Here is a 27,349-nt window from a genome sequence, read left to right as displayed (position 1 = left end):
TGAAGGACCACCCTGTACTGACAGGGGACATCGGCAAACTCAGTGTTGAAAGCTGAGCCTGATGTGTTAACCCTTGCAGCTCCTGTGAAGGGGACACCACGAGGACAGCTGCAGCTAGCCAGCAGCTGAACGGTTGTGTTTTCTGCCTTTTATTTCTGATGCTGGGAGAAGCTACAGATTGCACTGTGGCTTGCAGGATCAGCCCCTTCTGGTCTGGCCCAGTGAGCAATCCACATCTCATTTCTTGACACTAAATTGCTCAACAGTGAACATGTGAGCTGCCATTCCCACCCTTTTAAGTGTCTTGCTGTTATTAAAGACTGAGCAGAAATCCCAGTGCCTTTATAGGAACAAGACACCCTGCACTTGCTGATGTTAACACATTTATTACATACAGAACAGATATGGTTTGTTGATAGCATAGGGGACAAAGCAAGGGAACGTATTCATACAGCAGTCTCTTTACAGAATGCCATCTTCAGAACAAATAGCGGAGTTTACAGGCCTTAAGACACTTTTTAAAATCCTTTTGTAACATACAAGATACTTTACATACATCACAGTGGAGATATGACAGGGAAGTGTGTTGAAGCCAGTCAGTTCTCACCTTGCTGCCCAGCAGCCACCAAATGCCCACAGGAGCTGACAGCAGACGCTGGTTCTACTTAGCTGTAGCTGCCCCTCTTAGACATGTGCTTCTCTTGGAGGAAAACATGCACTGAGCTGGAAAGGAACCTGTTGGTAGAGGCCCGAGACCGGTTTCCTTATGTTGCCAGGGCCCAGTGGGTGACAGGAGACTGTCACTTTGACTGCTAAAACCAGATAGAGACCAAACAGTAAGAGCTAAGAATGTTGCAATTCTGTATTTTCCTACGGAAGAGTCAATAGTGCTAAGGAACTGGGCCTACTAGGGCACTTTTTTTTTTCCCTTCAATTAGCCCAAATTATGAAGTTTACCTGGCCCTAACTGATGAACTGTTACATGTCTGTGGAATCTGTGGTCTAAATGTTGATCTTGTTAACTTTAACGCACTCTTGTGTTGTGATCCAAAAGAGCTCTTCCTAGCAGAAAGCATTTTGGGAAAGTGAACGAGAAGTCTGGCATGGTCAGCAGGGCCCTGTTGAAATGTCCCTAGTGAAAGGTCCCCCCCCCACATGCAGGTGGTGGCTCCAAGCATCCCTTAGCCAAATGCCAGCCACAGAGCCCGGTGTGCCAATGGCTGGAGGACACCGTCCAGCTGGTTTCCTACCTCAGTGAAGAGTGGTGGTGCGCATGTCACCAGCACCGCTCACAGGCAGCATGGGCAACCACTGTGGCTCTGTACTTTGGTGGCCAAGGCCTCTATTCTCCAGAGACATCCTCTTGCCCCAGCCTTTTCTGAACTGTGGATCCAAAAAGCATTTCAGTGCTGCTGCATCAGGACAGATGCCACATGTTAGAGCTTTCCCTAGGAATACTGCATTCCTGCAGAACATGAGTTGCTTTAGACCACAAGCCTTGGGGGCAGCCTGGTCCATGGCAACAAGCACAGGACAGAAGCTGGGAGCTTCCCAGAAGATTGAGGCTTCCCCCAGCTGTCCCCATACCGCCACACTGGCACAAGGACATCCCTGTGAACCCTGGAGTGCTGCACAGCTCAGGGAAGAAATAACATGAGCACCAGGAGCTTCCAAATTCATCGCTAACAACTGCTACTCACTCTAGTCCTGCACATCCAGGAGGGAGTGTTCAAAGGAAACGGAACTTGTCCTGGTGGAGACAGGACTGTTTCCGCTGTCAGAAAGGGAGGACAAACCATTGCCTCTACATCTGGAGCTGCCATGTTCTGCATGGAGCTCAAAACTGCTCTCCCTGGCCCCATTTTTTGCTGCTCTCTTGTAAGCAGGACGCACAAGAGAGCACTGCTTACACAAGGAGGGCCATCAGAATTTTTCTCAGGGGTTGTCAATTCTTTTCAAGAGTCAGAAATTTCCATCTTTTCAAACTACTTAGTAACAAAGTCAGTGCCCGCGATGTTAGGTAAAAGAGGTTGGGAGATCTGGCCTCAATTCCTTTTTCTGTGTGACCTCAGGTGAGACGCAGCCTTTCTGTACCTTGACTGCACCTACACAGTCCTTCCTAACCGACAGCCACAGCATGAAGGAAAACAGCCATCTCCTCTAGCAGTTCCTGGGATGGGGACACAGCCTTACGAGTCTAGGTAATCTCAATGTGTTAATGCAGAATTCACAACAGACCAACATCATTTGCCCTCGCCTGTGTTTTGAAAGCCAACAAATGCTATGCAGAGATAGCTTTCTCCTGAACCTTTCAGAATGAGCTCAAGTGTTCTTTTCTGCCTGGCATTTTTGGAAGGGGGAGTTAAAAGTATTGCTGTCTTTTCTGCTCTTAAAAAAATCAAGGTTCCAGCACCCCTTTGCTACCGCAGTTTCCAAAGGCCCTGTGGCCTCCACGATCAAACACCCGTCTCCCATCTGAGGCTACCAAACAATCCTCTCCAGACACACACAGTCACTCAGCACACGACTGCAGCAGAGGAGGGAGACTTTCCATCTGCACGTATGGAGGATGTGTTCCCCACAGTAATGGCACTGCTGCCTTCTTCAGCCAAACAGCAGAAGTGCTGCCCAAACCCTGACACTCGTTTCTATTGAGGGTTCCTTGGACCTGGCTGCTCTCAGCCCGTGGGACATTATTCTGTGCTTAAGGGTGAATAAGGTGGAGAGTCCACTGGTGAACTAGAAAGGATTTCTGCTAGGGTGCTGTAGAAGTTGTGATTCACCATCACTGCTTTGGCGGGGGATGCCAGGGGGACGTACTTCTTCTCATGCAGGTGGGAGTGAGGCAACCTGCCGGAGAACCTGAGCCACCACCCATCCAGCTGCCAGCTCCCGAGTGCTGGGCAAAGGCTTTGCACAGTTCTAGCTCCAAGCTTCACTTCATCGATGCACTGCCATTTCTCTCCTTGTAGATGCCAGCTCCAGAGCAGAACAATAATCCAACCACGCAGAAAGCACAGGCCCAAGATGAAAGCTGCAAGTTCAGAGGTTAGAAGGGGGTCACAGTCCGAGGCAGGAGCCGTTGCAGTTGTCTGGGGTTGGTTTCCAGCAGTAGGTATAATGCAGGCGTTCTGTATGTACATCTTGGCATTCAGGCGGGAGGAGGGACACTTACATTGGTGGGAAAGAAGAAATTCTCACTCAGGGATATACGATACCTGCCACACAATAATGTGGCTCCTTTCAGCCTTGGAAAGTACTGGCTTCACCTGGGTGGCATCTCCTGCATTCTCCTCTGTCTCATCATCTTCTCCATCCCCTGAAGAGAAAAAACAGAGAGTAAAAAAGGGCAAGAAAGAAAAATCCCAAATTGCACTGCTCTGGAATACTTCCAAAGAGGCTAATATCCCTGTTACAGTCTCGGCAGTCTGACAACAGACAGCATGAGCCGAGACCTTCCTTTGTGCCTGGAGAACATTTATAGCAACATGATGCTTTTCTGAAGCAGGACTGTATGAATGGAACCAACCATCTCCAGCAGCAGAGAAAACCACTATTCCTTTCGGGGAAGCTAACGCTTACAACACAGAGCGCCCTCGAGCAGCACAGGTGACCACAGTGGGGCAGCAAGGTTTGGAGCCAGTGGCACAGATGGTTTTATTCTTTCCAGGGCCATTAACTCAGACTGCGTGGCACTGCAGGCACAGGCAGGGGCAGGGTTTGGCAGCCTTGTGCTGTGCAAGGAAAATGCTTGCTATCTGCCCTCACAGCCAAAGGCAGGAGAAACAGAGAGCACTGCTTTTCAGATTTCGCTCCTCACTGCAGTGATCCCTTTCTCCACAACCATGGCCCTGCACCCCCTCCCGTTCCAGATGCCTCCCACTACAGGCACTCACCGATCCGGAAATCGATGTACCCTTCTCCTCCACTCAGCACCAGGACGTTCTTCAGCTTCTGCCCCTCGGTCTCTGTGGCTGCTGTGCTGGGGTTCTCCGAAGGGCTGTCCAACACACTGCCATTCAGGGTTGCTAGGACATTGCCTGGGAGAGGACAGAGATGCTGTCGGTGCCTCTGCTCAGCCCCCATACAGTTAACATGCACACACACACAAACACAATTGGGCAGGCCAATTCCTTCTGCTGGTGAAATCTCTAAGTCGCTGCAGTTTAAACTACTGATGTCTGAGCCACAGTGATCTGCAACTGCTAGAAATGACATGGACAGCTGTCTGCTGCAGATCAGCTCAAGCTCCTGCTGCAGAATGGACGGCAGGACAAGACCCACACAAGGAAGGGCTATGCTCATCCTTACCAGGCACAGAGACGAAGAACTTGACAGCATCACGGTGGCCGTGGAAACAGAGCTGTGCCTGAGCCATGGAGCAGTAGGGAATGAAACTGCTGGCAGATTTGTCACTGTTATCATCACCATACACGTGGATGACCCCGCCAGAGCGGCTGCCCTCTCCAGAGGTTGGTGAGGTCTTGTTGGCTGGGGACAGGGAGGAGGAATATTGTCAGTGACGGCTTTGAGTCCCATTTACAGAAGGGACTCAGTCAAAGAGAAAACTCATGAGCCATGAAGGAAAACCTTTAAAGGCGCAGGTCTCTTTAAAGGTCTCGTGTAAAGGATGTGATGGAGGATACCACACTAGACTACACATCCCTCTCTCTTAGGCTGCTAACAATCCACCCATTATAACAAACTACATTTTCTCATCAAATCTAGCATTTGGCTACTAATGAGGCACACATCCCTGGCGGTGGTGGGCAAGAGTGACCCTAGGGCAAGCTAGACAAGGTCTCTGAGGTATCCCAGTGAATGCCTCTTCACCAGCAGCAATCCTGTCAAGGCTCCAGAAATCACCTACTGTCCTAGCATCAACCTTGGTCTTTTGTACCTGGCAGGGTATCCAAAGGTGTCCACTGTACCCATGAGACATTAAGGGCACCTGGAGGAGAATTACTGCTATTTTCTGGATTGGTGAAGTTGCTCAGTTTCCAAGTTAAGTCCTTTGCCCATGCCAAGCTGTGAGCACACAGGCTGCTGAAAGCTCTGGGCCTCTCAGCCCAGTAAATATCACAGCAGTGGAGTGAGGTCCTTCCTTAGTCCTTCATTTAGCCGTGATACCAGAAGATCAGCTACTTAAGCAATGAACATCTGAAGGATGTTCACCGTCCACAGCTTCCAAGGATTTCAAGGTGGGCTCAGGGGCCTGCATCCTTCATGTCCAGGCTCCAAGAATGTGAATGCTTCCAGTCACCAAGGAACAGAGACCAGTGCTCAGAGCTCAGGATGGGAGATGCTTTCCTTCCGCATGTACCCACATTAGTAAAACAGAAACAGCATTAAAATCAGAAGGCTTTCACTTTCTGTGAGAGAACTGAACTGCTTGCTTAATTATCTATAGTTCTGTATTTTGGCTTGGGCTGGATTTCAATTATTAAGTGACTTGGACAAAAGAGACTTTTACCTATCAGGCTCAAGCCAGGATAGCAAGACAAGTACAAATATTTTGATGGAAGAATGAGAATCAGTGTGTGTAGGGGGAAGATCCCCAAGATGAAGGCTCTCTGCACCTCTGTGCTTTGGTTTGCTGTGAGCAGCTATAACTGGATGAGCTCATCCGACTGACAGACAGGGCTGGTACTAGCACTTCTTCTCACTCAGTAGCTGGCTTCTTACTGCAGCCAACATCAGATGCTTTAAAAGGAGGAGACACATGTTCATAATGCATCTGGACAGCCACAGAAATGTCTTACAATGGGAAAAAAATACTCCTTTCTGACCCTGGAGAGGCTAAGGTAAGCATAAATTTGAACTCAGACCCTGCCTTAACTGGCACAAAACCAAACAATTCTTAATGTTTATCAAAGTCCCCTCTGGTTAAAAGTCTTGGTTGATTACTTGCAGCTGGCAGGTAACACAGCACCTGCTGCCATTGGCCTGGAACTGATGAGAGAAGCATCCTTGGAAAACCAAGAATGACCAAGGAAGACCTTGGAAGAACAGTCTACTGCTTCCTGGAACTCTCTGACTGAATGAACCTTTACAGTCCCCATCTCAAACCTAGCCTACCACAATAAGGGAACTACTGATGAAGAATAAAGTACTCTTGACACAAAAAAACCAGAGGGATGGCTAATGAGATGGATGCAAATGGTTTTAGCCGTGGGAAATGAGGATATTTACATTACTGTCTCTGGTCGCTTTTCTCAGATCAACTTAAAATGAGAGAGTGATGAGGAAAAATGGATGGAGAGAGCTGAATGGCAGGATGGAAGCACGGGAAAGTGACTGCAAAGGTGAATGAGTGCAAAAGGAGTGAAAGCTGAAGGAAGGAGGCAACGGACTTACCCCGGAGCCCAAGGAGTTGGCCTCGGTGGAGGACTACAGCTAGGCACAGGCAAGGAGTGGGAACACAGAGGGGCACGGGAAGAAACAGGCAGGATGGGAGAGAAGAAAAAGGTGATTACTGGGAGAAAATTCAGGGAGCAGCAGATATGTATAAAATCTAGAGAAACCACAACAGGAGCTACAGGCTTGGATCAGTTTATACCAACACTGTTCTTGCTCACTTGGCTCTTATCTTACAAGGACAAATGTAATATCTGAGATGGGAGAGGGATCATGGTCACAAGGATCCATTGCTGAAGTTTCTAGTGAGACCTTACTGCTTACCACATTTTTACAGAAACACCAGAAGATAACGCAACTGGTTTACAGCAGGGAACAAGCTTAACTCAGAATTAGGACAGCAAGCCCTAAGAAAGAATGGGCTTTAAAACAGGGATTCAGAAATGAGACCAAGATTGCAATGTGCAAAGATGACTGTGTCACTGGCTTCCTGGTGTCAGCCCCGGGCATATCCAGCTCCACTAGCCTTAGAGGAGACCATCTCAGCCCTGACTTCCAGGAGGATTACAACAGGTTTGCTCCTCTTATACAAGAGCCATTTGCTTCTCAGTTTTCCTGCTAGCAGTGGCGAGAAAAATGTAAATTTGGCTGCTTTCTGTTGAAAGCAACTGCATCAGCCTCAAATCCTACTCCCCCATTATAATCTGGAACAGACCTTCAAAATTAGATGCTGACTGGCAGGTACAGAACAGGATTACTAAGACCTTCAACTAAACTTCCAGCTCCAGAGATGCACCTATCAACTACTACTCCTGGGTCTCCTCACCAGGTTGGATTTGGTGTAGGATACTGATTTCTACTTGACTGATAAAGCTGAGCCCTAATTGGAGTAAATTAAGCTTTTCTAAGGTCAATTTCTGGAAAATACTGTTATGGAGACGTTTAGATGTCTATGCCAAAACAAAATTTCCAGGGAGATCTTCCTGGTGACTTCTCATCCCATGGCCTCCTTTTGGAGACTTACTACAGTTCCCAAAGCTTTGTTTCTCCTGCTTTCCAGTAGCTACAGAATCAGTTCACATCAGTCTGCTCTGTCAAGGTCACGCTCAAAAAAGAAGACTGTATGGATGGTAGAGATGTCATTGGTCCCCCAAGAAGGAAATGGCTTCAACTGAACTGAAAGGGACAGTAACAAATACCTATTTGGTTTTAAACAGGTTAAATCCATTCAAGTGAACACTTAGTAAGGAAGAGTTAAACCAAGTTCAGGGTTGCTCATACTCAGGGCTCTTCTCTCTGAACACTGCTATGATCAAAGGTGTGTCAGGTTCAGAGTAAAAATGTCCAGAAAGCATTAGCCTGCCAGAGCCATGCTGCACAAATAACACGCAAAAGTGTTCTTTTTTTAGGGGGGGACACAGAAGTATCTCCAATAAATGTCACTTACTCTCAGTCAATGGAATGGAGATGACGACACCGTTCCCTGTCCCTACCCAGAGGCGGTTGCCAGCAATGAGCAGGGCTGTAATCCGCACAAACGAGAAGCCCAGCTTTCCAGTGCCTAGTAAGCATGCATAAGAATTGGAGAGTCAGTTATGACTTTGGGCAAGGTCTGCTAATGAATTTTGATTTCTCTCTGATCTCAGACCATCGAATGATTCATTGAATGGTCTCAGACCATTTACTGACAGTCCCTACTGCCTCACCTAGCATCTTGCTGACATAAGGCTCAATGTCGACATCTTGCAGATGTTGATGGCTGTGGGCATGGTAAAGCCTCAGAGTGGAGTCCAGGCGGATAGAAACCCATACTCCATCTCCAATCCATGCCAGCTGTCGCACCTGACTCTCCCGCCGAGGGTGGGCGTCAAAGGATTTCTGAAATGCCAAATAGGTGGACCAATGTGAGTTCACAGAAGGTTTGCAATTATCTACACGTATACTCCATTTTCCTGAAATGAGATCACTTGTTTGGGTTTCAAAGCTCTTGGAGAAAATGTGTTAATGCCAGCTGACCTCAGAAGTTCACTACAGTATACAGAAAATCCCTTGCTTGAAATGATGAGTCGTATACCAGCTCTTCAGAGATTATGGTCTTTGCAGACCACTTCAGGAGCAAGAACATTTAGAAACCAAGAGCTTTCAATGTGCTTGGTAGAAAAGGAAAACACACAACTCCAGTATAAATTCCAAAGATCAAAGTGCCTTGGCTCACTGATGTGAACTTCAGATTCAGCACTTCTTCTCCCTTTGATAGAATTATTCCAAGCTCTGTCAAACAGGTTTGTACCAACACCACTGTATTGAATTTCAACCAAAAGGCTCTAAAAGTAATTTTTTGATTAGGCAAGTGGGATCACTGGGGCTCGCTAACTGTACTCTTCCTTTGTGCCACAATGCCTACAGATGGAGAAGTCTCAGACCATATATGAAGCGTAGCTGTAAAGCACACATGTACATTTGTACAGTATGTGGCCTCATAGACTCACTAATAAAGGCAAAGAAAGTGCTCAGTTTAGATTTATCTAAACATTTAAGCTCTGCAAAGGGAGGAAGGAATAAATACCCCCCTGGCAGACTGGGTCATAACATGACTCAGATTGACAGCTTGGGTCCTATGGTCAGCAATGACAATACAAAGGTTCTGCATTTCCATACACTGCAGCAGAAAACAGCTATAAGAATAAATACACACGAGCATGTGCATGCATACACACACATTTGCTTCTCTTACCTCAATCTGCATTGTCTTGGGCTGGATAACATGGATTTTGTTCTTGTAGCCACACCAGACCTTATCATACACAACAGCCATGCAGCGGATGGAATGGTGAGTGTGACCGAGGTCCATTAGGTGGTAATTACTGAGATCCCACTGACCATCTAAGGTGAAAAACAAGTGTGGAAAGGTGCATCTCCTTCATGACATGTCAGTACACAATAGAATCATCTACCTTTCCATGTATATCTCAGTATACAGGCTTAAGTAATACTCAAATGCTCATTTTGCTTATGTCTGTGAACTTCCCATGAATCCACAATACTACTTCAGGCACAGCCTTATATTTATGGAATACATGACAATAAAGTTTAGTTTGGTGGGCTGAAAGCTCTCCAAATCAGGCTAATTTAAACATCCTTTTATTGTAATGAAGTGAACAGGCTTCTCTAACAAGTACAACTAAAACAGCAGGGGAAGAAGAAAGACAGCTTAACAAGACTATGCAGAAACTTAAAAGGAAATGGACCGTTACAGTCCTCGTGTATGAGGCTTCCTCATATCACAGACAGATAACATAATTTCCCCCAAAGTGTATGGTCCTTTCCCCAAGGACCGTACAGTCCTTGTGATATAAGGCTTCCTCATACACAGACAGATAACATAATTTCCCCGAAGTGTCAAATCCAGGACAAGGAATCAACCTCCCTTCTCTCACACTTATTTTCTAACTAACCAGGCAGATACTGTGTCCTTCACAGACAGGTGGCCTCTGTGTCATGAAGCTTTATCCTATTTCTGATGGGAACAATTTTCATGTGTAAATGGTCAGGCTTGAACTCATGACAAAGGCTGAATCAAAATTTAGATTGCACAAAACCAGAAATCTCTGTATTTCAGCTTTCTGGATAAACTGCTACTCAATGAATAACTAAGTTCTTAATATACAAACATTAGTCACAGTTAGCAAATCCCCATGTGCTTTCAGGTATGAACACAGCTCAGAAACTGCTCAAGTCATAGGGAAACAAAACCTACAACAGTGAAGAGGACAAGAAATACAGAATTCAAAAGATATCTTGAAGTGACAGGATTAAGGCACATCAGATTACTCAGACATCTCTTTTTTGCAACAAGAAAAACTGACCAAGTGTAATGCAAAGGTGCCATTTATTTGGGACTTCCAGAGAATCCCAGCTCTGCCTGCTGTGTATGCAGTGACCAATTCCACTACTTATACAGAGTCCAACTCCTCTGGGAAGCAGTAGGCCTATTTGCAACTGCGCAGATGATCTGCTCAGGTACAGCCTAAGTTGTGTGGAGCTCCCTGTGCATGCCCTGTTACAGTTGATTTGTGAATGCACAGTAACACCGATATGGCCCAAATGCAGTAAATTTACCAAGCATGCCTCAAACAACTGCACAGCATATGTATTCCTAAAAGCGTTGCATTTACTCCACACGTGCTACACAGCACATACACACATTTTTGGTCAGAAAAGCTCAGGAAATGGTGTTAAAGTATGCCTTAGATGTTTTAGCATAAACACTTTTGGCCAAGTTTGGTTTTCTCTTATTACATAGATTCTTACCTTCTCCCCGGTGGAATATGGCTAGTGTTCCATCTGCCAGAGCAACAAGGACTCTCCCTTTCACATGCCTGAAATCACAGAAAAGTAAATACTTAAAAAAATCTGTAGAAGTAAGAGACTAACAAATCCTTTCTGACATCCACGCATACCATCTCTACAATTCCCATTCAGTTTAGCACTTGCAGGAACATCCTGCAAGGGCCGAGGGTCATACCTCTTACCTTTGTTGTAGTAAGATCATCCATACATTTCCTGTTGAGGTTAACTTCTCCTTCACACTACAAAGTCCACCAATTTCAACAAATTCTACCTAATGTACACCCCAGTGAAATTTTTTCTTTCTCCTCCCCACTTATTTCCTCCTCATGCTGCTAATCTCATTTAGTATCTTGTTCATTTAGTTGTGTCAGGTCTGCAGTTGAGCACGAAAATGGCTCAGTATGAGGCTTTCCAATAACAAAAACCTTGGGAAACCTTCCTCGCAAACCAATGCACTTAGAAGAGCAAAGAAAAAGATGACTGACAAAGAGCTGCTACTCCCATCCAAAATATCGCTTTGGCACCTTCTCCTTCAGTGTCCCTTGGCATGCACACTTACACTAGACTCAGTACAGAGTCCTTCAGCTTTATCGAGTGCAGACACTTCTTCCAGTTGGATACAGCCGAGTGCACATAAAGCCTGTGAGAAAGGACAAATTGGGGAGGGTTAGCAGCAAGGCCCCACACCTTCAGCCTGACTAGGCTTGAGTCTTTTCTTCTGGTAGGAAAGGTGGAGATTAGGTAAGAAAGTGAGGTTAAATCCCTCTACCTACGATGAGCTGAGGGCTCAGAACAACAATGAGCAATAAAAACCTAGTCCAGAAACAAGAAGTGAACTAAAGGTGTGAGGACATGAAAAGCGGAGCCCAGAGGGCAACAGAGGTGACAGAGAGATCTGCTAGCCCAAGGGGAACATACCAGCCGTTCTGTGCTCCCAGCCACATGGTGGGGGCAGCACTGGTGCAAGTCCCAGCAGCATCCCCATTCAGCTCCTGATCTGGCAGTGTCGTGCTTGACTCCGTCTTCAGCTGCCCATTCTCCCTGAAGACGCAAAAGAACATTGTTAGAGGCTTTAGTAGCAGCAATGCACAGACTACCTGTCTGGCATTCACAAGCAGATAAGGGCACTTCTATACAAATTGCTTCCTTCCCTTCAGTGTTTTTTAATTGCTTGACTCCTGAATCTGCAATTTGTAAAACTTCCTTTTTGACTCACCAATACAAATAGCAAGTACTTAAAATCTATAGAACTTAACTTAGGGTTTGGCAGTACTGTTATACAAATAATATTTTCTCTGTTTATTTCCAACTTCAACAGAAACAACTTTGAACAACTTGGTCATTTAAGAACAATTTCTATCCAAGACTTCCACCTTGGTCCTCAGGTCATCACATCAGACTCAATTGTCTTAAGAATTTTTGGGTGCTGAATACGTTTTCTTCATTATCTTTACAGCACATTAGAGGTACTACTAGAATAAATCAATCATTATTTTTACACATGAAACAATAAGCTCCTTCAGTAAGAACATTAAGTGCACATGTACTTTGGAAGATCTGTCTTAACAGCAGGTCTAAATTCATACTGAGAGATCAAATATTTGCACTTAAACAGCTAACACAGTCTGCTGAACACAGGCTGCACCACATTTATTTTAATTTCTTTCTCTCCCTATCATCCCATCTGTAATACTATTTAGGCACAAAACTGAAAAAAGTTTGACACCTTATCAGAAGATCAGGCTGGTTCTTATATCAAAAAGCTTAGGAAAACAGAGCTGATAAATAACTGAACTGACACTTTGGCCCCAGACTGCCTACCCGTTCTGCCTAAGAGGTGCCTGTGCAGGGACTGGATCTGTAAACACGTGCTCCGTGAGGGGCCCAGGCCGGGCCTCAGCAGGCTCTGCCTCGCTTGTACCATTCTCTTGTACCTCTGTAGCTTCTGTTGCCTCCTCAGTAGACTGGGACTGGTTGATCTTCCCATTGCAGACAGCAGCCACCTCACCTAAAGACAAAGAGTGTGAGACATACAGGAGAATGAGCTGGTAAGTTACCTATACAGAAATCAGGCTGTCAGTTTTTTAATTTATCCTTCCTTGCCAAATTCAATCAAGCCCTGAGCCTGCACCACAGACAGCAGCTCATCCTCATGCCTTCTGCTTGGATGGGGAACGGAGGCTATTTTAAAGTGAGGTTTAATCTGTGACTAGCAAAACATGAGAAGCTCTCCAGGGCTGCCCACTGTAGTATGGAGTCAGCATCACTATGGTTTTCGTATGGGCTTAACTGACTTCACGAGAAGATATGGTTCAGAGGAGAAAGCAATGAGAACAGAAGCAATTGTAGCAGGGCAAACATATCACCTGTCCAAAATACCCTGCTTTATGACCCCCCACAACCAGGCTGCAGGATGTGGATCGCTCAGAGAGAAAAGGAGGGCTCTGAAGAGCAATGTACCAAAAGGGCCTTTGGTCTTCCTGTACCACATTAAGAAACTTCTTGAGGCCTCTGAAGTAGTCAGCTCAGGGACAGGAGGATGCAGCTGTAAGACCGTAAGCTCATATGGGACTAGCTATAATTGGACTGCCATTCAGTTTTATGTCCCAAAACTCACTCTGTCCCTTGTCCAGCACAGGTGTGTCACCACGCGAGGAACAGTTGCTTCGTGGCACATTGCAGCGAGTAGCACAGCCCACCAGAGTGATTCCTGCCAAGACACCATCTGTTCCAGATGACTCTTCAGGATTTACATCTCCCTCCAGAAAGATCTCGCCTGGAGGATAATCACTCTCACTGGCCGCTGAAGGGCAAAGAACAGATTCTCCCATAAATCTAGCTGTCACTGCTAATTTAAATATAGCAGTACTCCTGAGGTAACCATATGGATGGAAGATGCTGACCTTCAGGGTTCACTAGCCTGGGGAGGCACCACAGCATCAGTCAACATCATGGCGAATCCCCTCATCCCTAGCATCAACATCCAGGCAAGCTACAGAGCCCTCCCAAACCTGGGCAAGGCTCACTCTTGCTCCCAGGAGCCATCCTTAATGTGCTGAAGGAACCACTTACTAAGCGTTCAACAGTGAGGGATTTCCATGGAAAGGTACTACAAGAAGGCAAGATCTGAGTTATGGTTTTGAGGGACAATTACAGAATGTAGCAGGGTCCAAGGGTTAGTTCTGAAGTGAGGACGCTACATTTGTCACTCCTCAGTGGAGCAGGTGACCCTGTGCAGATCACAGCCGGTGCCTGGGCCCCACTTACCAGGGATGCTGGAGATGCAGAGCACATGAGCATTGCAGACAGTGAACTGGTCCACCACTGTGCCAGGCTGATTGGCATCAATAATTACAACTTTACTTGTTGACAGTGTACTGGTGAGGATCCAGACACGACTGGATGTGGCATCCATTTCATGGAGCTCCTTTGCCTTCAGGAGAGCAATCACACAGGCAGAATCAGTGCCCCTCTCAGATCAGACTGAGTGTATTAGTGCTTGGCAACATTTACACATGCAAAGGCCACAATGCTGGCTTCAAAGAGCTTCAAAGAGCCAAGTCTCTTCCTAGCTGATGCAAATAAACAATACGAGCCATACAAATTTCATTCACGTGTCCGCACTAGTACCTGGAACACTGGCCAAAGAGCCTGTCTGGCTTCCTAGGGTAAGAGGAGTTTGGCCATTAATTTCTCTTCTGAGATGTCTGACTAATGTATCGCTGAACATTCACTTTAGACAGAATACCATGGAGCTGGGATGCGCTCAACCTACTAGCTTAAGCAAGCTGATCGCAGAAGACTATAGGGCAGCTATAAGACACACAGTAAGACAGCTGTGCAAAAGAACCCCATGAACCAGAAAGGATAAAACGTTCTATTATTATTATTTGCAAATTACAGCTTGGTTCTTAAAAAAAGAAAACCACTTAAGACTATTAAAAAACAAAGCTGGAATAAATCTCGAGAGCTTCAACTTCTGAAGCAAATAGACTCACGGACTCTGCTATGTCTATGTTCTTTTTAACAAAGCTTTGCCTGAATTTATTTATTATTATTTAATTTACAGTGATGAGGACTCCATAATATTCCTAGCAACCTCATCAAGCACTTAATTATCCTTATTATTAGGAATTTTTTCAAAATTCCAAACGTTGCAAAAGCAGAAGTTGGAAAATTTCATCCTGGATTATTTATCCCAAATCACACAGAAAGCTTCTGAAGAGCCAGAATACCACAACCCTACCCCACAAGATGATGCATCAGAATTACAAGTTAGAGCATTATATAGCATAGTACAAAGGTATTGAGAGAGGGGGACATGTCAGGAATGGAATGAGAAAAAAAACCGGAGGGGAAAAGAAAAATCAATTTTCTTTTCTGACCTTTTTCTTTTCGGGAGATGTATGGTTACTTTTGTTGTTCTCCTCGCCTTCTGCTTCCCTATCACTGCTGAGGGGATCACGTCCAGGATCCAGTTTCTGCCCATTTCCAGGGTCCTGCTCCAAAGGTCTCCATCCTGTGAGATTGACTCCAGCTGCACACCACAGCTAAGTAACAGAAAAAGGAATCTTAAACTAAGAATTCTGGGCTCCAAGGTCTCCTGAAATTCAGGCACCTTTGTAGAGAACTGCGGACACATGTCAAACACCTAAAATATTTAGTGGGAAACAAAAGAACTTGTTGATTTCTACTAGAAGACATAGTCAGATTTGATGGAGGTAAGATAAAGGTTCTCTGTAACCTAATGAAAATCACTTTTTTAACAGATGTGACTAACAGATTTAAAGAAAATAAAGATAATAAATCAGGTGCATAACTGAAAACAGGCTTCTGAAATGTCCCCAGTTTTTCTGACTCTGGGGTTCCTAAGTCATTGCAGCAAAGCAAGCAGGACACAGCAAGATGTTACTAGCTCGGGGTACAATAAGCGTGACTGCTTAAACAAAATTGACAGGGACTGCTTGGCTGAGGATACACATTCCATGCGCTCCTGTTCCCTAGTCCCCCTCCTACTCCTTGCACTCTTCTGCTTCCTCACACGCAACAATCAGCATTTGCCTGATCTTAGAGACCTATTTAAAGAAGTAAGACAGCAAAAAATGAAGTCACCAAAAAAAAAAGGGGGAAAAAAAAATCTGCCCGTTTAGCTCCCTGCGTAACAAGTGTAGAGTGAAAGAAGCACACCGAGTGTTTTCTGAAATCCAGTTTAGCTAACCTCCTATGAGCTATTTCCAGATAGTTTTTTAGGAGAATGCTGGGAACAGGACTACAGAGTTTACTGGATTTATCCAAAATCATACAGGAAAGATGCTGAACAGAGTATTATCCAAAGATCATGCCAACCTTCTAGAAAAAACTAACAGCATAAGAATTTTCTTACAACCTAAACATCAGAATAACATCTAAAAATCAGCTCTGAATGAAGTTACTGACAAACTGCCTATTTCAAAACAACTAGTTATAGCAGATAGATGTGCTAGCTGCAGAGAGATCACCATCTATTCTCAACTGCAATTCTACTCAAAATATTCTAGTCTTGACAGACATAGCTTCACAAAAATCTGCTCTAGATAATTTTGGCCTGTTATCAGTGAATCCCGGTCAACAGTGGAATCTAAAAGAGAGTGATGAAATGCATTTTTACTTTCACCTGCTCGTTTTCATGAATTTTTATATTGCTTTGTATTACACCCTAAGGAGTCTTAGCAAAAGCCTTATAAGCATAAAATGTTGCTGATATTATATAAGTTGTCTCAAAAAAGCTTGAGATGTAAGACAGAAGCGTGGGACCTGGCAACCAGAATCAGCTAAGAATTCTGTCCTTACAGAGAGAGGTACTTTTCCGTACATACACGAGAAACCACCATTCAAAAAAAGGAAGTGGAAGATAGAATTTGGAATACATAATGTAAAAAAGAAGAACCAGATTGTTGTAAAAATTGCACATTTAGCGACCAAAATTCTTTGCTTATTCCATGTCCCCTTTCTGGACCAGAATAGTACAAGGAGACAACATACCTTCATGGTTGGGTCCTTCTCTACTAGTGGGCGACAATATACAGGCACGGGAACATTTTTCATGCGAGTGTCTTCCTGACCACCATTGGGACTCAGCTGTGGGGGAAGAGAAGATGAAAAAGACAGTACAAAGCTGTAAACACCAGGGTATGGTAAGAGAGATGTAACCAATATGGCAGAACTGAACTTATTAGCCTCAGAGGTGGGTGCTGCTGAGGCTTCATCTCACATCTTGTATGAAACAGTCCCTACAGGGATGGGAGCAGCCTACCCAAGAGACTGCCTCTCTCACCAGGATGCGGCGCCCCAGTTATGGTCAACAGAGGCTATACGCTGCACTGCTGATGGAGAAAGTGTTGTTAACAGATGCTCCCTGCAAAGAAGTCAGAACACTGGCGTTTCCTTCCACCATGGCCTGAAACTCACCCACTTTCAAGCCACACTGCAAGATTCCTTCCTTTCAGGTGGTCTTTGACCAGCTAAATGAGTCATAGGCCAACAAATTAGGCTGATGACATTTGATTTTGTGTTACTGCTGGGGAGAAGTGTGAGCAAACTGCACTGCATTTGGGTTTTATACTAAACAATTAGTAAAGTTCTCAGAGTATAAATGAAATACCTGATGTTCAAGCCCAATTATAATAACAAAGGAAATAAAAAGAAGAACAAGTACTGGGCTCTGGACAAAGAAGGTTAATTACTTGTGGTTGAGGGTAGGTTCTTTCAGTACCTTTATGCAGAGGAATGCCCCCTCCATTGACTTTGGTGGAGATACAGAAAAGATTAATTTAATCTGTGCCTACAATTATCATACAAATAAAACATGCATATGATACCTCTAAATGAAATATTTAAGGACTAAGGCTGAGGTTACCAGCAGGAGAATTAGGTCTTCACTGGTTTCACTGTGGGAGACGATGTCTCCTCAGCCTGTCCTGAGAGTGTTCCCTACCTGCTTGTACTTGGCAGGGAGGCTCCAGCCACAGGCCTGCAATCGCCCATCATCATTCCGCACATGCTCCCGGACCTGGCGGTACTGCTCCCGTTTCTGCTCACGACGTGCTGAGGATGTACAGTCACTGAGGAGAGAAGCAACAGTGTTACTTCTCAATCTATGGTTAAAAACAGAAGCTGAAGGTTAAGGGAGTGTCGCCATAGCAGGGGGAGGAAACACAAAGCAAACCAAATCCATCTTTGCAAACAGATGCAGGAAATCGGAGAGAGAAAAACCCTGTTAAGAAGCAGACATAGGCATCCCTAAACTCTAACTCCCTGTTACCTGAGCGTTGTGGCAGGCCAAATCATTGTCATCTCCACTTCAATGCTCCAAGAGCCCTTCAGAAACAGGGAATCAACCCTCCATAAGGCCTATGAATCTTTGAGATTACACCCATTTTTGCTTAGCCGTTACAATTTACTGATCTTATGTCTCCATCAGGAAGGCATTTTGAATTCTTCGCTTCTTCATTATAGTCAACTATTTATTTTTCTGTCCATTTTAAAGCTTTCTCTGCTGACAAGGAAAATATGCTCTAACTGCTGTTGAAACTGCTGGTTCCAAAAAAACAACTCCAGCTTTGCACTGGCAAAGGTTAAAAGAAAAATTGATCTGTGAGCTCTTAAGATATGTTTTAATATAAACAAAGGCTGTTTGAATATCAGCTCCAGCTCTCAGTAGGTTTTTAAAGTATCATTACAAGGTACGAACATCAGCAAAAAAATCCAATCCGAAACAAAACCCCTACACATACACACATAATGGCATATATACTTAAAGCAAAAACCACCCCCTGCTAAAACAAAACACTTCCCTGCACATGCTTCCTCCCCTAGGGGGAGGATGAGAGAACAAACAGCTTCTGACAGTGGTTAGTCACATCGTTTAATGCACTGCTGAAAAGCACTCAGACACCACACAATGACTATGATATTGCAATCAGATAAAAAGAACAGAATAAAGGCAGTCAGTATCTATAAAATACAAATTTACCCTTCTAAAAACAATCTCTCTTCTCCTGATCTAGCGCCTTTCCAACAAATCCTTCTTATCGCAGAAGTTGAAATACTTTACTATCACATTCTCCAAAGTCCTTCCACAAAAACATACCACGTATGAAACTGTACAACCTCATAATGGTAGAACACACACATTTTGAAGTAAAGCAAAGCACAGAAGAGTTTTCTCCCTTCATGTCAGAGACATAAAGGGTAGGGAGCAGACTCTGCACTAGCAACACTTAGAGGCTCTTTTTTAGCACGGTTAAGATTAAAACCAAATATTGTAACCTAAATGTGCTGTTGAGAGAACTTTTGTCTTCATCTACACTCCTTGTCAACAGGGTTGGGGCAAGACACTCCATCCCACTGTCCCAATGCTGCCATCATACTCTACCACAAAAGCCCTACTTCATTCTATCACGCAGTCTGCAAATACGAGTGCAGAACTAGGGTTGAGGCCAACTCAAGCCTACATGGCCTAGAAAGCCACGGCAGTGATATGTTTGGGAGGACAAAGTTTGCTGAGCCCATCCATGTGGTAACGGATGACTGAAAGATCAGGGAGATATACCACAAGAGACAGAAACATATTAACACCACACAGACTTTTTTTAAAGCAGAAAACAGCTTATTTTAAGAAAAGCTGCTATTTGGGAGAGCTGCAAGGGGACCTGGCTTGGCACACAGCACACGACTCACTCTTCAGGGAAGAACTCCAGGGTGCGGCTGCTGGAGGAGATCTGGCACATGGTGTGACTGCGACGCTGGCTGAACCCTGCTGTTGTTGGAGACTTGTAGTGGATGTTCACAGACGGATAGGTCCTCTTTGCTGGTGGGGGACTCGAGGAAGAGCTGAACAGACGGCTGAAGCTAGGGACAGAAAAAGGCCAACAAATAAGAGAAAAGATGCCTGGGGAGACAACACACCATAGATTCACAACAGGGGAAGCAAGAGGTATGCAACCAGGGGCTGTAAGCCCTTCATGAAAACTGCCCTACTCCAAACATAGAGCTAAGTCCTCAGTTTGATTGACATACGGTGTTTTTAGCTTCCAGAAACAGATACCTTCTGAAAACAGCCCTTTATTAAAACTGATTGTGAGTATATGTATGTTTTCATTCCAAGATACTCATGATCTTTTTCAGCTTGTAAAACAAAACCAATGCGGATGATCAGATCCGATTTTAATTTCACTAAGGACAAAGGAAGCCCTTGAAGGCAAAAGGGTTCAGCTAACAACACTTTTAGTTGATGTTTCATTCATGTCAGAGTCTATTAAGTTGCTGTCTAAAGTTGAAATGGCAACACTTCCCCTTTTCTTAATCTTACATACAAACCACCAAAGAACTTACAACTGCCAAATGGTGGATTTCTTCTTCTCCTGGACGGAGGGGTGCTCACGGGAAGCTCTAAGGACAAACACAGCATAAGCAAGTTAATTTCAGCATCTCTTACGCAAGCTTCTGCCAACCAGCAGGCCATTTCCATCAAGGAAGCCATGTCAAAATTCAGAATTCATTCTAACATGTTTCTAAACACAACAGAGGAAGTGACATGCACTAGTCTTTAATGTAAGCTCACCCAACCGCTTTATGTTTCAATGTTGACATGAAGTGCAAGTAAGTGGGTTCAATTCAAAGTTTTATCAACTCCCTGCAACATTATCATTGCCACAGTACTAGTATGGTAACTACCAACCCCAGAATTATATTCACTTCAAGCCATAGTCTTTAAAATTCATTAATTAGAAGCAACCCTCTTCCCTACAGCTTCTCCTAGCTTAATTAGCACACAAGAAACAAGAAAGACAAACAACTGCCCAGTGTCTCCAAGTAACGATGGCAACTCGAGATTTGCAGCCCAGGTTCAAGTCTTTCTCTTAAGAGAAAGAATTAGCTATTAGGAGAGAAGCATCTACAGTTTGGAAAACTTTCAGCACTTCTCAACCCCTATCTTGGTAGGGGTTCCATTGACCATGAGGTCAAATATGGCCAGGTTCTGTCCTAAATAGGAATGTTCACCAATACCCAGTCTCACCTAATCATCTCTGTCCACCTGACAGCCTCCTGGAGCTCCATCAACCTCTCTTTGTATTGATTGCGCTCCATCAGAACCCGGGCCATTTCCACACGGGTGAAGCGGCGGCGCTGAGCTATGGGAATGTTGTCCTGCAGGGGGGAGGAGCACTGCTTCAGCCAACAAAAGATGGAAGGGGATTGATGTTAGTACAGGGCAACTCAGGAGACAGAAAGACATATTTGTTAGCTCTCTTCCTGTTCTGTTTGATTACCCCGATTCCCCTGTATGAGGTGCTAATTCTAGACAAGTGAGCTCCAAACTACAGCCCATGGACCTCTGGGGTGTTCTGCAAACCCATGGAAATTAGAATTAGAACCACCAACAAATTAAAAACCCCATGCAGGGACTATTTCCAGCAAGGTGCTTTGATAGTCTGCAAGGAATTATGAGAATTGACAGTGGTCCGTTGGTCCAGAAGTTTGGAAACCAAAGTTTTAGTTCATTAGCAAATCCAGTCACAAGCAGCAGGGAGCAGCATGTAATGCCATCCGACCCCTCAAGAGGACTAGGAAGGAGGTGTTCTGTTAGTACACACTAATAAAGGTGTAGGGCACAAGAAACTAAAGAAAGGCATTTTCCTCTTTGGTGACACAACCTGGCCTTCCAATGAGGGCACAAGAGGCTTTGGGTTAGTAGGCAAAAGCAATGAGATCCTGTTTGTCTCTTTTGAGGAGTGGAAAATGAGAACAACATGACTAAGTGGGGGAAAATATCTGCCCAAAAATAAATCATAAGGATTTTGGGAACTCATTACTAGGAAGTGCCACTGGGTTGTGCCTAGACTGTGGCAATTCCCGAGCTCAGCCTGGCTGGTGAGTACCGCTGAGAGCACAAATAGCACAAATAGCACAAATTAACCAAGTCCCTCTCCAGCCTCCCCGGACTTGGAATAAACCTGTATGAGCAGTCAAAACAAGAAGCGTATAAATGAAAAGGAATTTTACAAACTTTTTTTTTTTTTAATTTAAAAAAACCAGACCTCCTGTCAGTTCAGCTTAAAAGAAATCCAGTCCTCTTCAGCATTTCACAAGCATTTCAACTTGAAAATTTTCCTATCTACCTAAATTCTCAACAGACCAAGTTCACCTCAGTTAAGTCAAGAGAATTGGGCTAGAATTGAACCTACTCCAATACCTTTTACAAAGTAAGAACACAGTGATATTGAAAAGAAGTGTATCTAATTCCCTGTCCCAGTAGAGTGACATTTACAAGGAAAATCTCTGTTACCACTTGGGTTTGCCTTTTTTTTTGGCTACAGTTGGTCTTTGTTGAAAAGCCTCTACCTCAGCCAAAACTTTGAAGAGCTGTCATAAAAGAACAGTCCATGAGCCTTCTCTGCCTGTACCCTGTAACAGGCAGTACTGGCTTATGTAAAAGCAATAAAGAGAAAAACAATGCCACAAGACTGAGATTACAGGACTAATAAAAGAAGGCAGTTACTGCTGCAAAGCTGTCTGTATAACCTGGAATTCACTGCACAATGTCCTCATGGCTTACAGCTTCACTGCCAATGTGGAGACAAGCTCTTCTGGAGAAGCCTGACTATCAAAAGACCCCAAGAGAAACCACAGTGTACACTGGACTGTAATTCAAAATTAGGGAGAACCAGATAAAATGGGAAGGTGCTGAGCAGGGCACCACTCTAGCACCGTTCTGCAGAAACCACATTGTGCATTGTATTGCCACTGTGTCGGCTGCTCATCTTTGCCAAACTATGGTTTGAAAGTCATACGAAGAGGTAATCTCATGGCATCTGTCTATTAGCAATGTTCATCAGCAACAATGTTCACCAGCTTTGCCCTCATCGTTAACGAAGGCAGATCAATCTGCATCTCAGGACTCACATATATGAAGTAATATAGAGAAAGTATATAAACCCCCTTTCCCCGCAGGCATTTTAGTAATGTAATATACCAATTCTGTACAGAGATAGCTGCTTACATCCTCCACCTCCTCTTTGGGTTCTCGTCGGGCAACAATCGCTTCAGATTTCACTCTAGGAAACAGGAAGAAAGGCATAAAACCAGCAAATGATACCCTGGCTGGCCCTGAGGACTTCTGGGAGGAGAACCATCTATGGGAAGGTTTGACTGCATGAATCACAAGGAAGCGTTTTCAAACTGCAAGCTAAGTGTACAAATTATGAGATGCTTCTCTGATATTTTTCTCTCTCTCTTGCAGCATGTTACTCTGAACAGCCTCACCGACATCACCCCATTTCTTTGGAACATTCGATGTAAGCACCAAAATACTGACCACTGGAACAGTCCACCCAATTTCTATTTCAGAGCCATAATCTATGTTCAAATGTTTGATGAGATCTTAACCATGGGAAAACTGAGCCATTATCAGCAGTGAAAATGCTGGCTTAAGTTCTTCTTCTGGGCTGCTTCTGTTTTCAATGCAGTGAAAAAAGCCTCTAATGTGAAGGACAGTTCGCCATAATGGTAAGGAAGAGAATACCAAATTTGTGCTAACAAAATACTTAAAGTATTTATCCAAGTGCTTTTAATTTCTTTAAACTCCATACCAAGGTGCAGCCATGCAGTCCCATTTGAACTACAAGCACTTTTATTAATAGCAAACACACTGTGGAAAAAAGATGCTGTCTCCATCTCCTAAAAAGGCACACTTGCCAGTCAAAAGTCCATGTCCCTACTGCATAATATATTAAATATATTATGTGTATTATGAAAGACTCAAAAAGGCATTTTAAAAAATCAGACCTACTTCCACTGCTTGTGATACTACTTTCATTTCAGACATTTTGAACAACAAAGAGACCAGTCTGTGCTGCTCTTGGTGATTTTGTGCTCAGATTACAGAGGCAACCTTCCAGATTCCAGCTGCAAAGTAAACACTGTCCTCTGAATTGAAATACCACAGTGCTAGTCAAAATGTAATTATGTTGCTTTGAGCCCCGTGGGGCATCTTTACTTTTAAGGATGTGAAATCATCACAGGCTTTGCTAGGCATTCAGGCTTCAGTTTCTCTAGTTTGAGCAGAAAATAAGAAGTGGGATCTCTCCAAATGCTACCTGCATAGGACTTTAAAATCTCTTCTGCCTCTTCTCATTCTTAACATGAACAATGAAACAATTAACAATACTGGCATTTAAATATTGTTTGTGGGAATCTGTATTAGCTCTTTCATTAAATGTATGGGCATTCAGTTCTCTCAGAGCTGACTTGGCTGCTGTGAGGATCAAGCTCTTGACAGTTTCCTTCAAAACTATTGGTTTTGAAATTCCCCCCCTCCCCCCTTTTTTTTTAAATTGCAAATTGAAACTCTGAACACTTCACTCCAAGGAGCCTGGATTTGCAGTTGCTGCTGCAGAATTCTAGTCCTGGGGAGGAAAATTCTGCGGGTTTTCTAAGGTTCAATAACCCATTTCAAACCAATAAAAACAATGTAACACTAGAAGTATCTCAACCACCTACCATCAGGCTCTGATGTGCTCTGTAAGGTACCTTTGAATTCCAATGCTAACCTCCATGAGGGAAACAGGGTAAAACAGAGGAGGTGGGTTTATCACTCATGTCCTCCCAGCTCCCTGGGGCAGGGTGTGAATCACTCACCTTTTCAGCTCCTCCTCCAGCTCCTTGACTCTGGTTTCCATTTTGGCTTTGGCCTGCTTTGTTGCTTCAAGCTCTCCCTTCAGCACTTCTTGCTCTCCAGACAGCTGGTCCACCTTGGCAATCAAATCATTCTTCACAACGTTCAAAGCATTTCTTAAAGGTGTGAAAGGGACAATAAGCAAAAATGCCCAAAACCAGCAGCTGTCCATAAGAGAGACCTGAAACTAAAGTTACAGGCACTACAAGGAGAGTTGAAATGAGTGTATTCAAGCAATTCAGTCCAGCTATAACTCATGAAAAGTAGATTTTGGCAAGAAGAAGCTGCAGAACACCACAGAAATCACCATAATTGGTCAGGATGAGGTCTGTCCAGTCCTGTGTCCTGACTGACAGACCAACATCTCCTTAAGAAGATGGCAAAATACTGCAGAAAGCAGGTGTAGGGCAACCTATCATCTGCATGAGGTTCAAATCTATTTTTAACAGAATGAAGATCTGAAACATGTCTTTCAGAACTGCTGTTATCTGTAATTGTGGATAATTGTGGATGACCGTGATATAAATGTTTCCAATCAGCTCCAAAATATCTTAAAATCTTTAAAATCAGCAGCTTCCTGTCATAGTAAGTTCTGCAACTCTCCCCTGGAAGTACTTTGCCTTCCTCTTCCTGGCTGCTTAGCTTTAGTATCTCGTTTGCCACGCCTTTCTCAAAAAGGAAGTCCATTATATTGTCTGCTTCTCCTTTATCAACTATTAAATCTTTGAAAACTCTTCTCAATAGTACGAAAATTTTCTTTCCAAATAGCAAACCTTGTAAATAAAAACTTATACATCAATATCCTCACAGAGGCTCAGACCCACATCTAGATTCCCACTAAAGTTAATTAAGAGCTTGCCATTGATTTCAGTTGGGATCAGACCCTACCAGCACATGCCCAGAGACTTCACCCAAGTGCCTGCAGAAAGGAAACAGTTAGGAAAGTCGCTCAGAAGAGCAATTCCTCTTCTACAATTGAAGGAACAACAAGTATTCAAGAGAACCTGTTAGATAAATAAGCAAGCCCCTGTGAGGCAGGAGTTCTGGCCAAGACCTACTTCAAGATGACATCTCATAACTAGGCAGGCAGTTCAGATCACGCAACAGTTCCTTACTTGGTCTCCAGTAGCTGCGAGTTCTCCAACAGCAGATTCCCCACTTCTTTGCCCATTCCTGAAAAGAAAGGCCAGGCAGTTTTCACCTGCTCTCCTAGAAACATGAAGCTTGTGTGGCACTGCCTGACTCATGCTTGAGGAATAGAAATCACTTTTGTTAGGCTTCCCTAGGCTTCTGTGTCCTGCCGTGGAGAGTGGAGTGCCTCTTGCTGAAAGACCATGCAGCACAAGCAAAGACACCCATGTGTCCTTCTGTAAAGAGCCCAAATGCAGACCTAGCTTCTTACCCCAACTTTCACAGACTCCCTTGAGAGGGACAGAGAGGAGAGCTTCACTAACACCAGTCAGGGGAAGTCAAGTCAGTAGCTCCTGGTTCACCCATGAGCTATTGCAACCATTTTTTATCATCACTCATACAGAAAGAAGGTAGAAGTTCATGGGTTTTTCACAGAGGACAGCAGAACACCGTCCAAATTGCTGGCCAGATCCGCACATCAGTGATTTTCTTTCTTTCTTAGTATAAGCCAAATTTTCTGTTTCTCAGTACAGATTTGGGATCACGGTTGTGACCAGTTTCATGCACACGAAAGGCTTCACATTATCAGCCTTCCACCAGAACAATTTTAACAGGACTTTAGATTGTCCACTGCTCTATCTACCTTTAATAGTTTTCCCACAGATGTTTAAAATCTGACGTCTCAGTCCCATCACTTAAGACCCACACTCAAGAAAACATCTGTATCAGACACACTGCACTTGCACTTGGCCATCAACGTACGACGACTGCAATATGCAGATTGGGTTGCAATCACTTCGAAAACTCTGGGGCTAAGAGTGAAGGTTGAATTTAGTATTTCATAAAACCAGACAGAAAGCAATTTAGGGACCGAAAGCACATCTGGATTGCTTCCTGCTGCCAGGGACTTGCTGGCTCCCAGGATCAGATTCTGTCCTCCAGTGGGGAACAAAGGCCACCTCAGAGGTAAAGGCAAAGAGACCTCTCCCTGTTGGGGGACAGTGCTGAGGGTTGCAGCTCATTTCTCACCACAGGTCCCAGAGCATGAAGAAGTCTCACAACCATCAGTGTTTGTGCTGAAGTGCTCCTTGTGCTGCCCTCTGAACTACCTCTTCCTTTACAGCAAAGACATCAACAGTTTTCATGATCTGTTATTTGCTGATTAATTAATATTTGCAATAAAATAAAAACAACACAAACTTGAAGTAAGTGGAAGTTAGAGAAACATGGTAGCATACAAGAAGTGAGAACACATCACAACACTCCAACATACAGATCCTCTTCCCACAGTTAAATGGGATGAATTTATGATGGCAAAAGCAAATTCCCAGCAAGAATGAGTAAGAAGCAGCATTTTCAAATAACTTCTGAAAAATTAGTAGACAGATAATTAATCACTTTGATGTTTCAGGCAATGTGTTCTTTGGATGCTGTGTCAAAGAATACTGCAAACAGCAAAGAAGTGAGAGACACTAACTGCAGTGTAAACTGAAGTGTATTTTTGGTTTGGTAAGGTGAATCACCTATAGCCCTTTCTTTTGTGGCATGCTGTATGTTGATTGGAAGACCAAGAAGTCATCTGTTTATTAAATGATTTTCTTGTTCCTTTTTATTGATTCTACAAATGATCAAATAAATATTTAGCCAGTAAGACATTAAAATGGCACAAGGACATTACAGGTGCTGAGGGACATCAAGGGAAAGAGTTCGTCCCCAGTTTTTTTGGGCTAAATCTTTTTCCTTCCCATTCTTGAGTCATCTATCCCTCTCCGCAGCTGTTTTGGGGAAAGAAAGGAA

The 27,349-nt window shown here is 44.1% G+C and overlaps 1 protein-coding gene across 21 annotated transcripts in view; it reads right to left on the bottom strand.

The window, feature by feature from the left end:
• Positions 1 to 370: 370 nt before the first annotated feature.
• MAPK8IP3 (mitogen-activated protein kinase 8 interacting protein 3) overlaps positions 371 to 27,349 on the bottom strand; it is a 77,345-nt gene continuing 50,366 nt past the window's right edge. For 6 of the 21 annotated variants that reach the window (XM_075515478.1, XM_075515480.1, XM_075515482.1 and 3 more), the window contains 22 exons: positions 25,537 to 25,594; positions 24,385 to 24,537; positions 22,721 to 22,802; positions 20,765 to 20,916; positions 20,080 to 20,136; positions 19,426 to 19,596; positions 17,681 to 17,840; positions 16,729 to 16,824; positions 15,093 to 15,257; positions 13,975 to 14,140; positions 13,325 to 13,510; positions 12,529 to 12,715; positions 11,626 to 11,748; positions 11,267 to 11,347; positions 10,669 to 10,736; positions 9,092 to 9,240; positions 8,064 to 8,235; positions 7,805 to 7,918; positions 6,358 to 6,396; positions 4,312 to 4,491; positions 3,897 to 4,040; positions 371 to 3,319 (listed from right to left, as the gene is read on the bottom strand). In XM_075515478.1, coding sequence (XP_075371593.1) covers positions 3,198 to 3,319; positions 3,897 to 4,040; positions 4,312 to 4,491; positions 6,358 to 6,396; positions 7,805 to 7,918; positions 8,064 to 8,235; positions 9,092 to 9,240; positions 10,669 to 10,736; positions 11,267 to 11,347; positions 11,626 to 11,748; positions 12,529 to 12,715; positions 13,325 to 13,510; positions 13,975 to 14,140; positions 15,093 to 15,257; positions 16,729 to 16,824; positions 17,681 to 17,840; positions 19,426 to 19,596; positions 20,080 to 20,136; positions 20,765 to 20,916; positions 22,721 to 22,802; positions 24,385 to 24,537; positions 25,537 to 25,594 — 2,825 coding nt within the window. In that variant the 3' untranslated portion in view covers positions 371 to 3,197. The remainder of the gene's footprint in view (positions 3,320 to 3,896; positions 4,041 to 4,311; positions 4,492 to 6,357; positions 6,397 to 7,804; positions 7,919 to 8,063; positions 8,236 to 9,091; positions 9,241 to 10,668; positions 10,737 to 11,266; positions 11,348 to 11,625; positions 11,749 to 12,528; positions 12,716 to 13,324; positions 13,511 to 13,974; positions 14,141 to 15,092; positions 15,258 to 16,728; positions 16,825 to 17,680; positions 17,841 to 19,425; positions 19,597 to 20,079; positions 20,137 to 20,764; positions 20,917 to 22,720; positions 22,803 to 24,384; positions 24,538 to 25,536; positions 25,595 to 27,349) is intronic. The other 15 variants (XM_075515489.1, XM_075515491.1, XM_075515488.1 and 12 more) reach the window with 12 other exon arrangements.

This window comes from Mycteria americana, chromosome 12 (assembly GCF_035582795.1).
Source record: "Mycteria americana isolate JAX WOST 10 ecotype Jacksonville Zoo and Gardens chromosome 12, USCA_MyAme_1.0, whole genome shotgun sequence".
NCBI classification, from domain to species: domain Eukaryota; kingdom Metazoa; phylum Chordata; class Aves; order Ciconiiformes; family Ciconiidae; genus Mycteria; species Mycteria americana.
The sequence above is the reverse complement of the archived record's forward strand: the minus strand, read 5'-3'. Positions and strand labels throughout refer to the sequence as shown.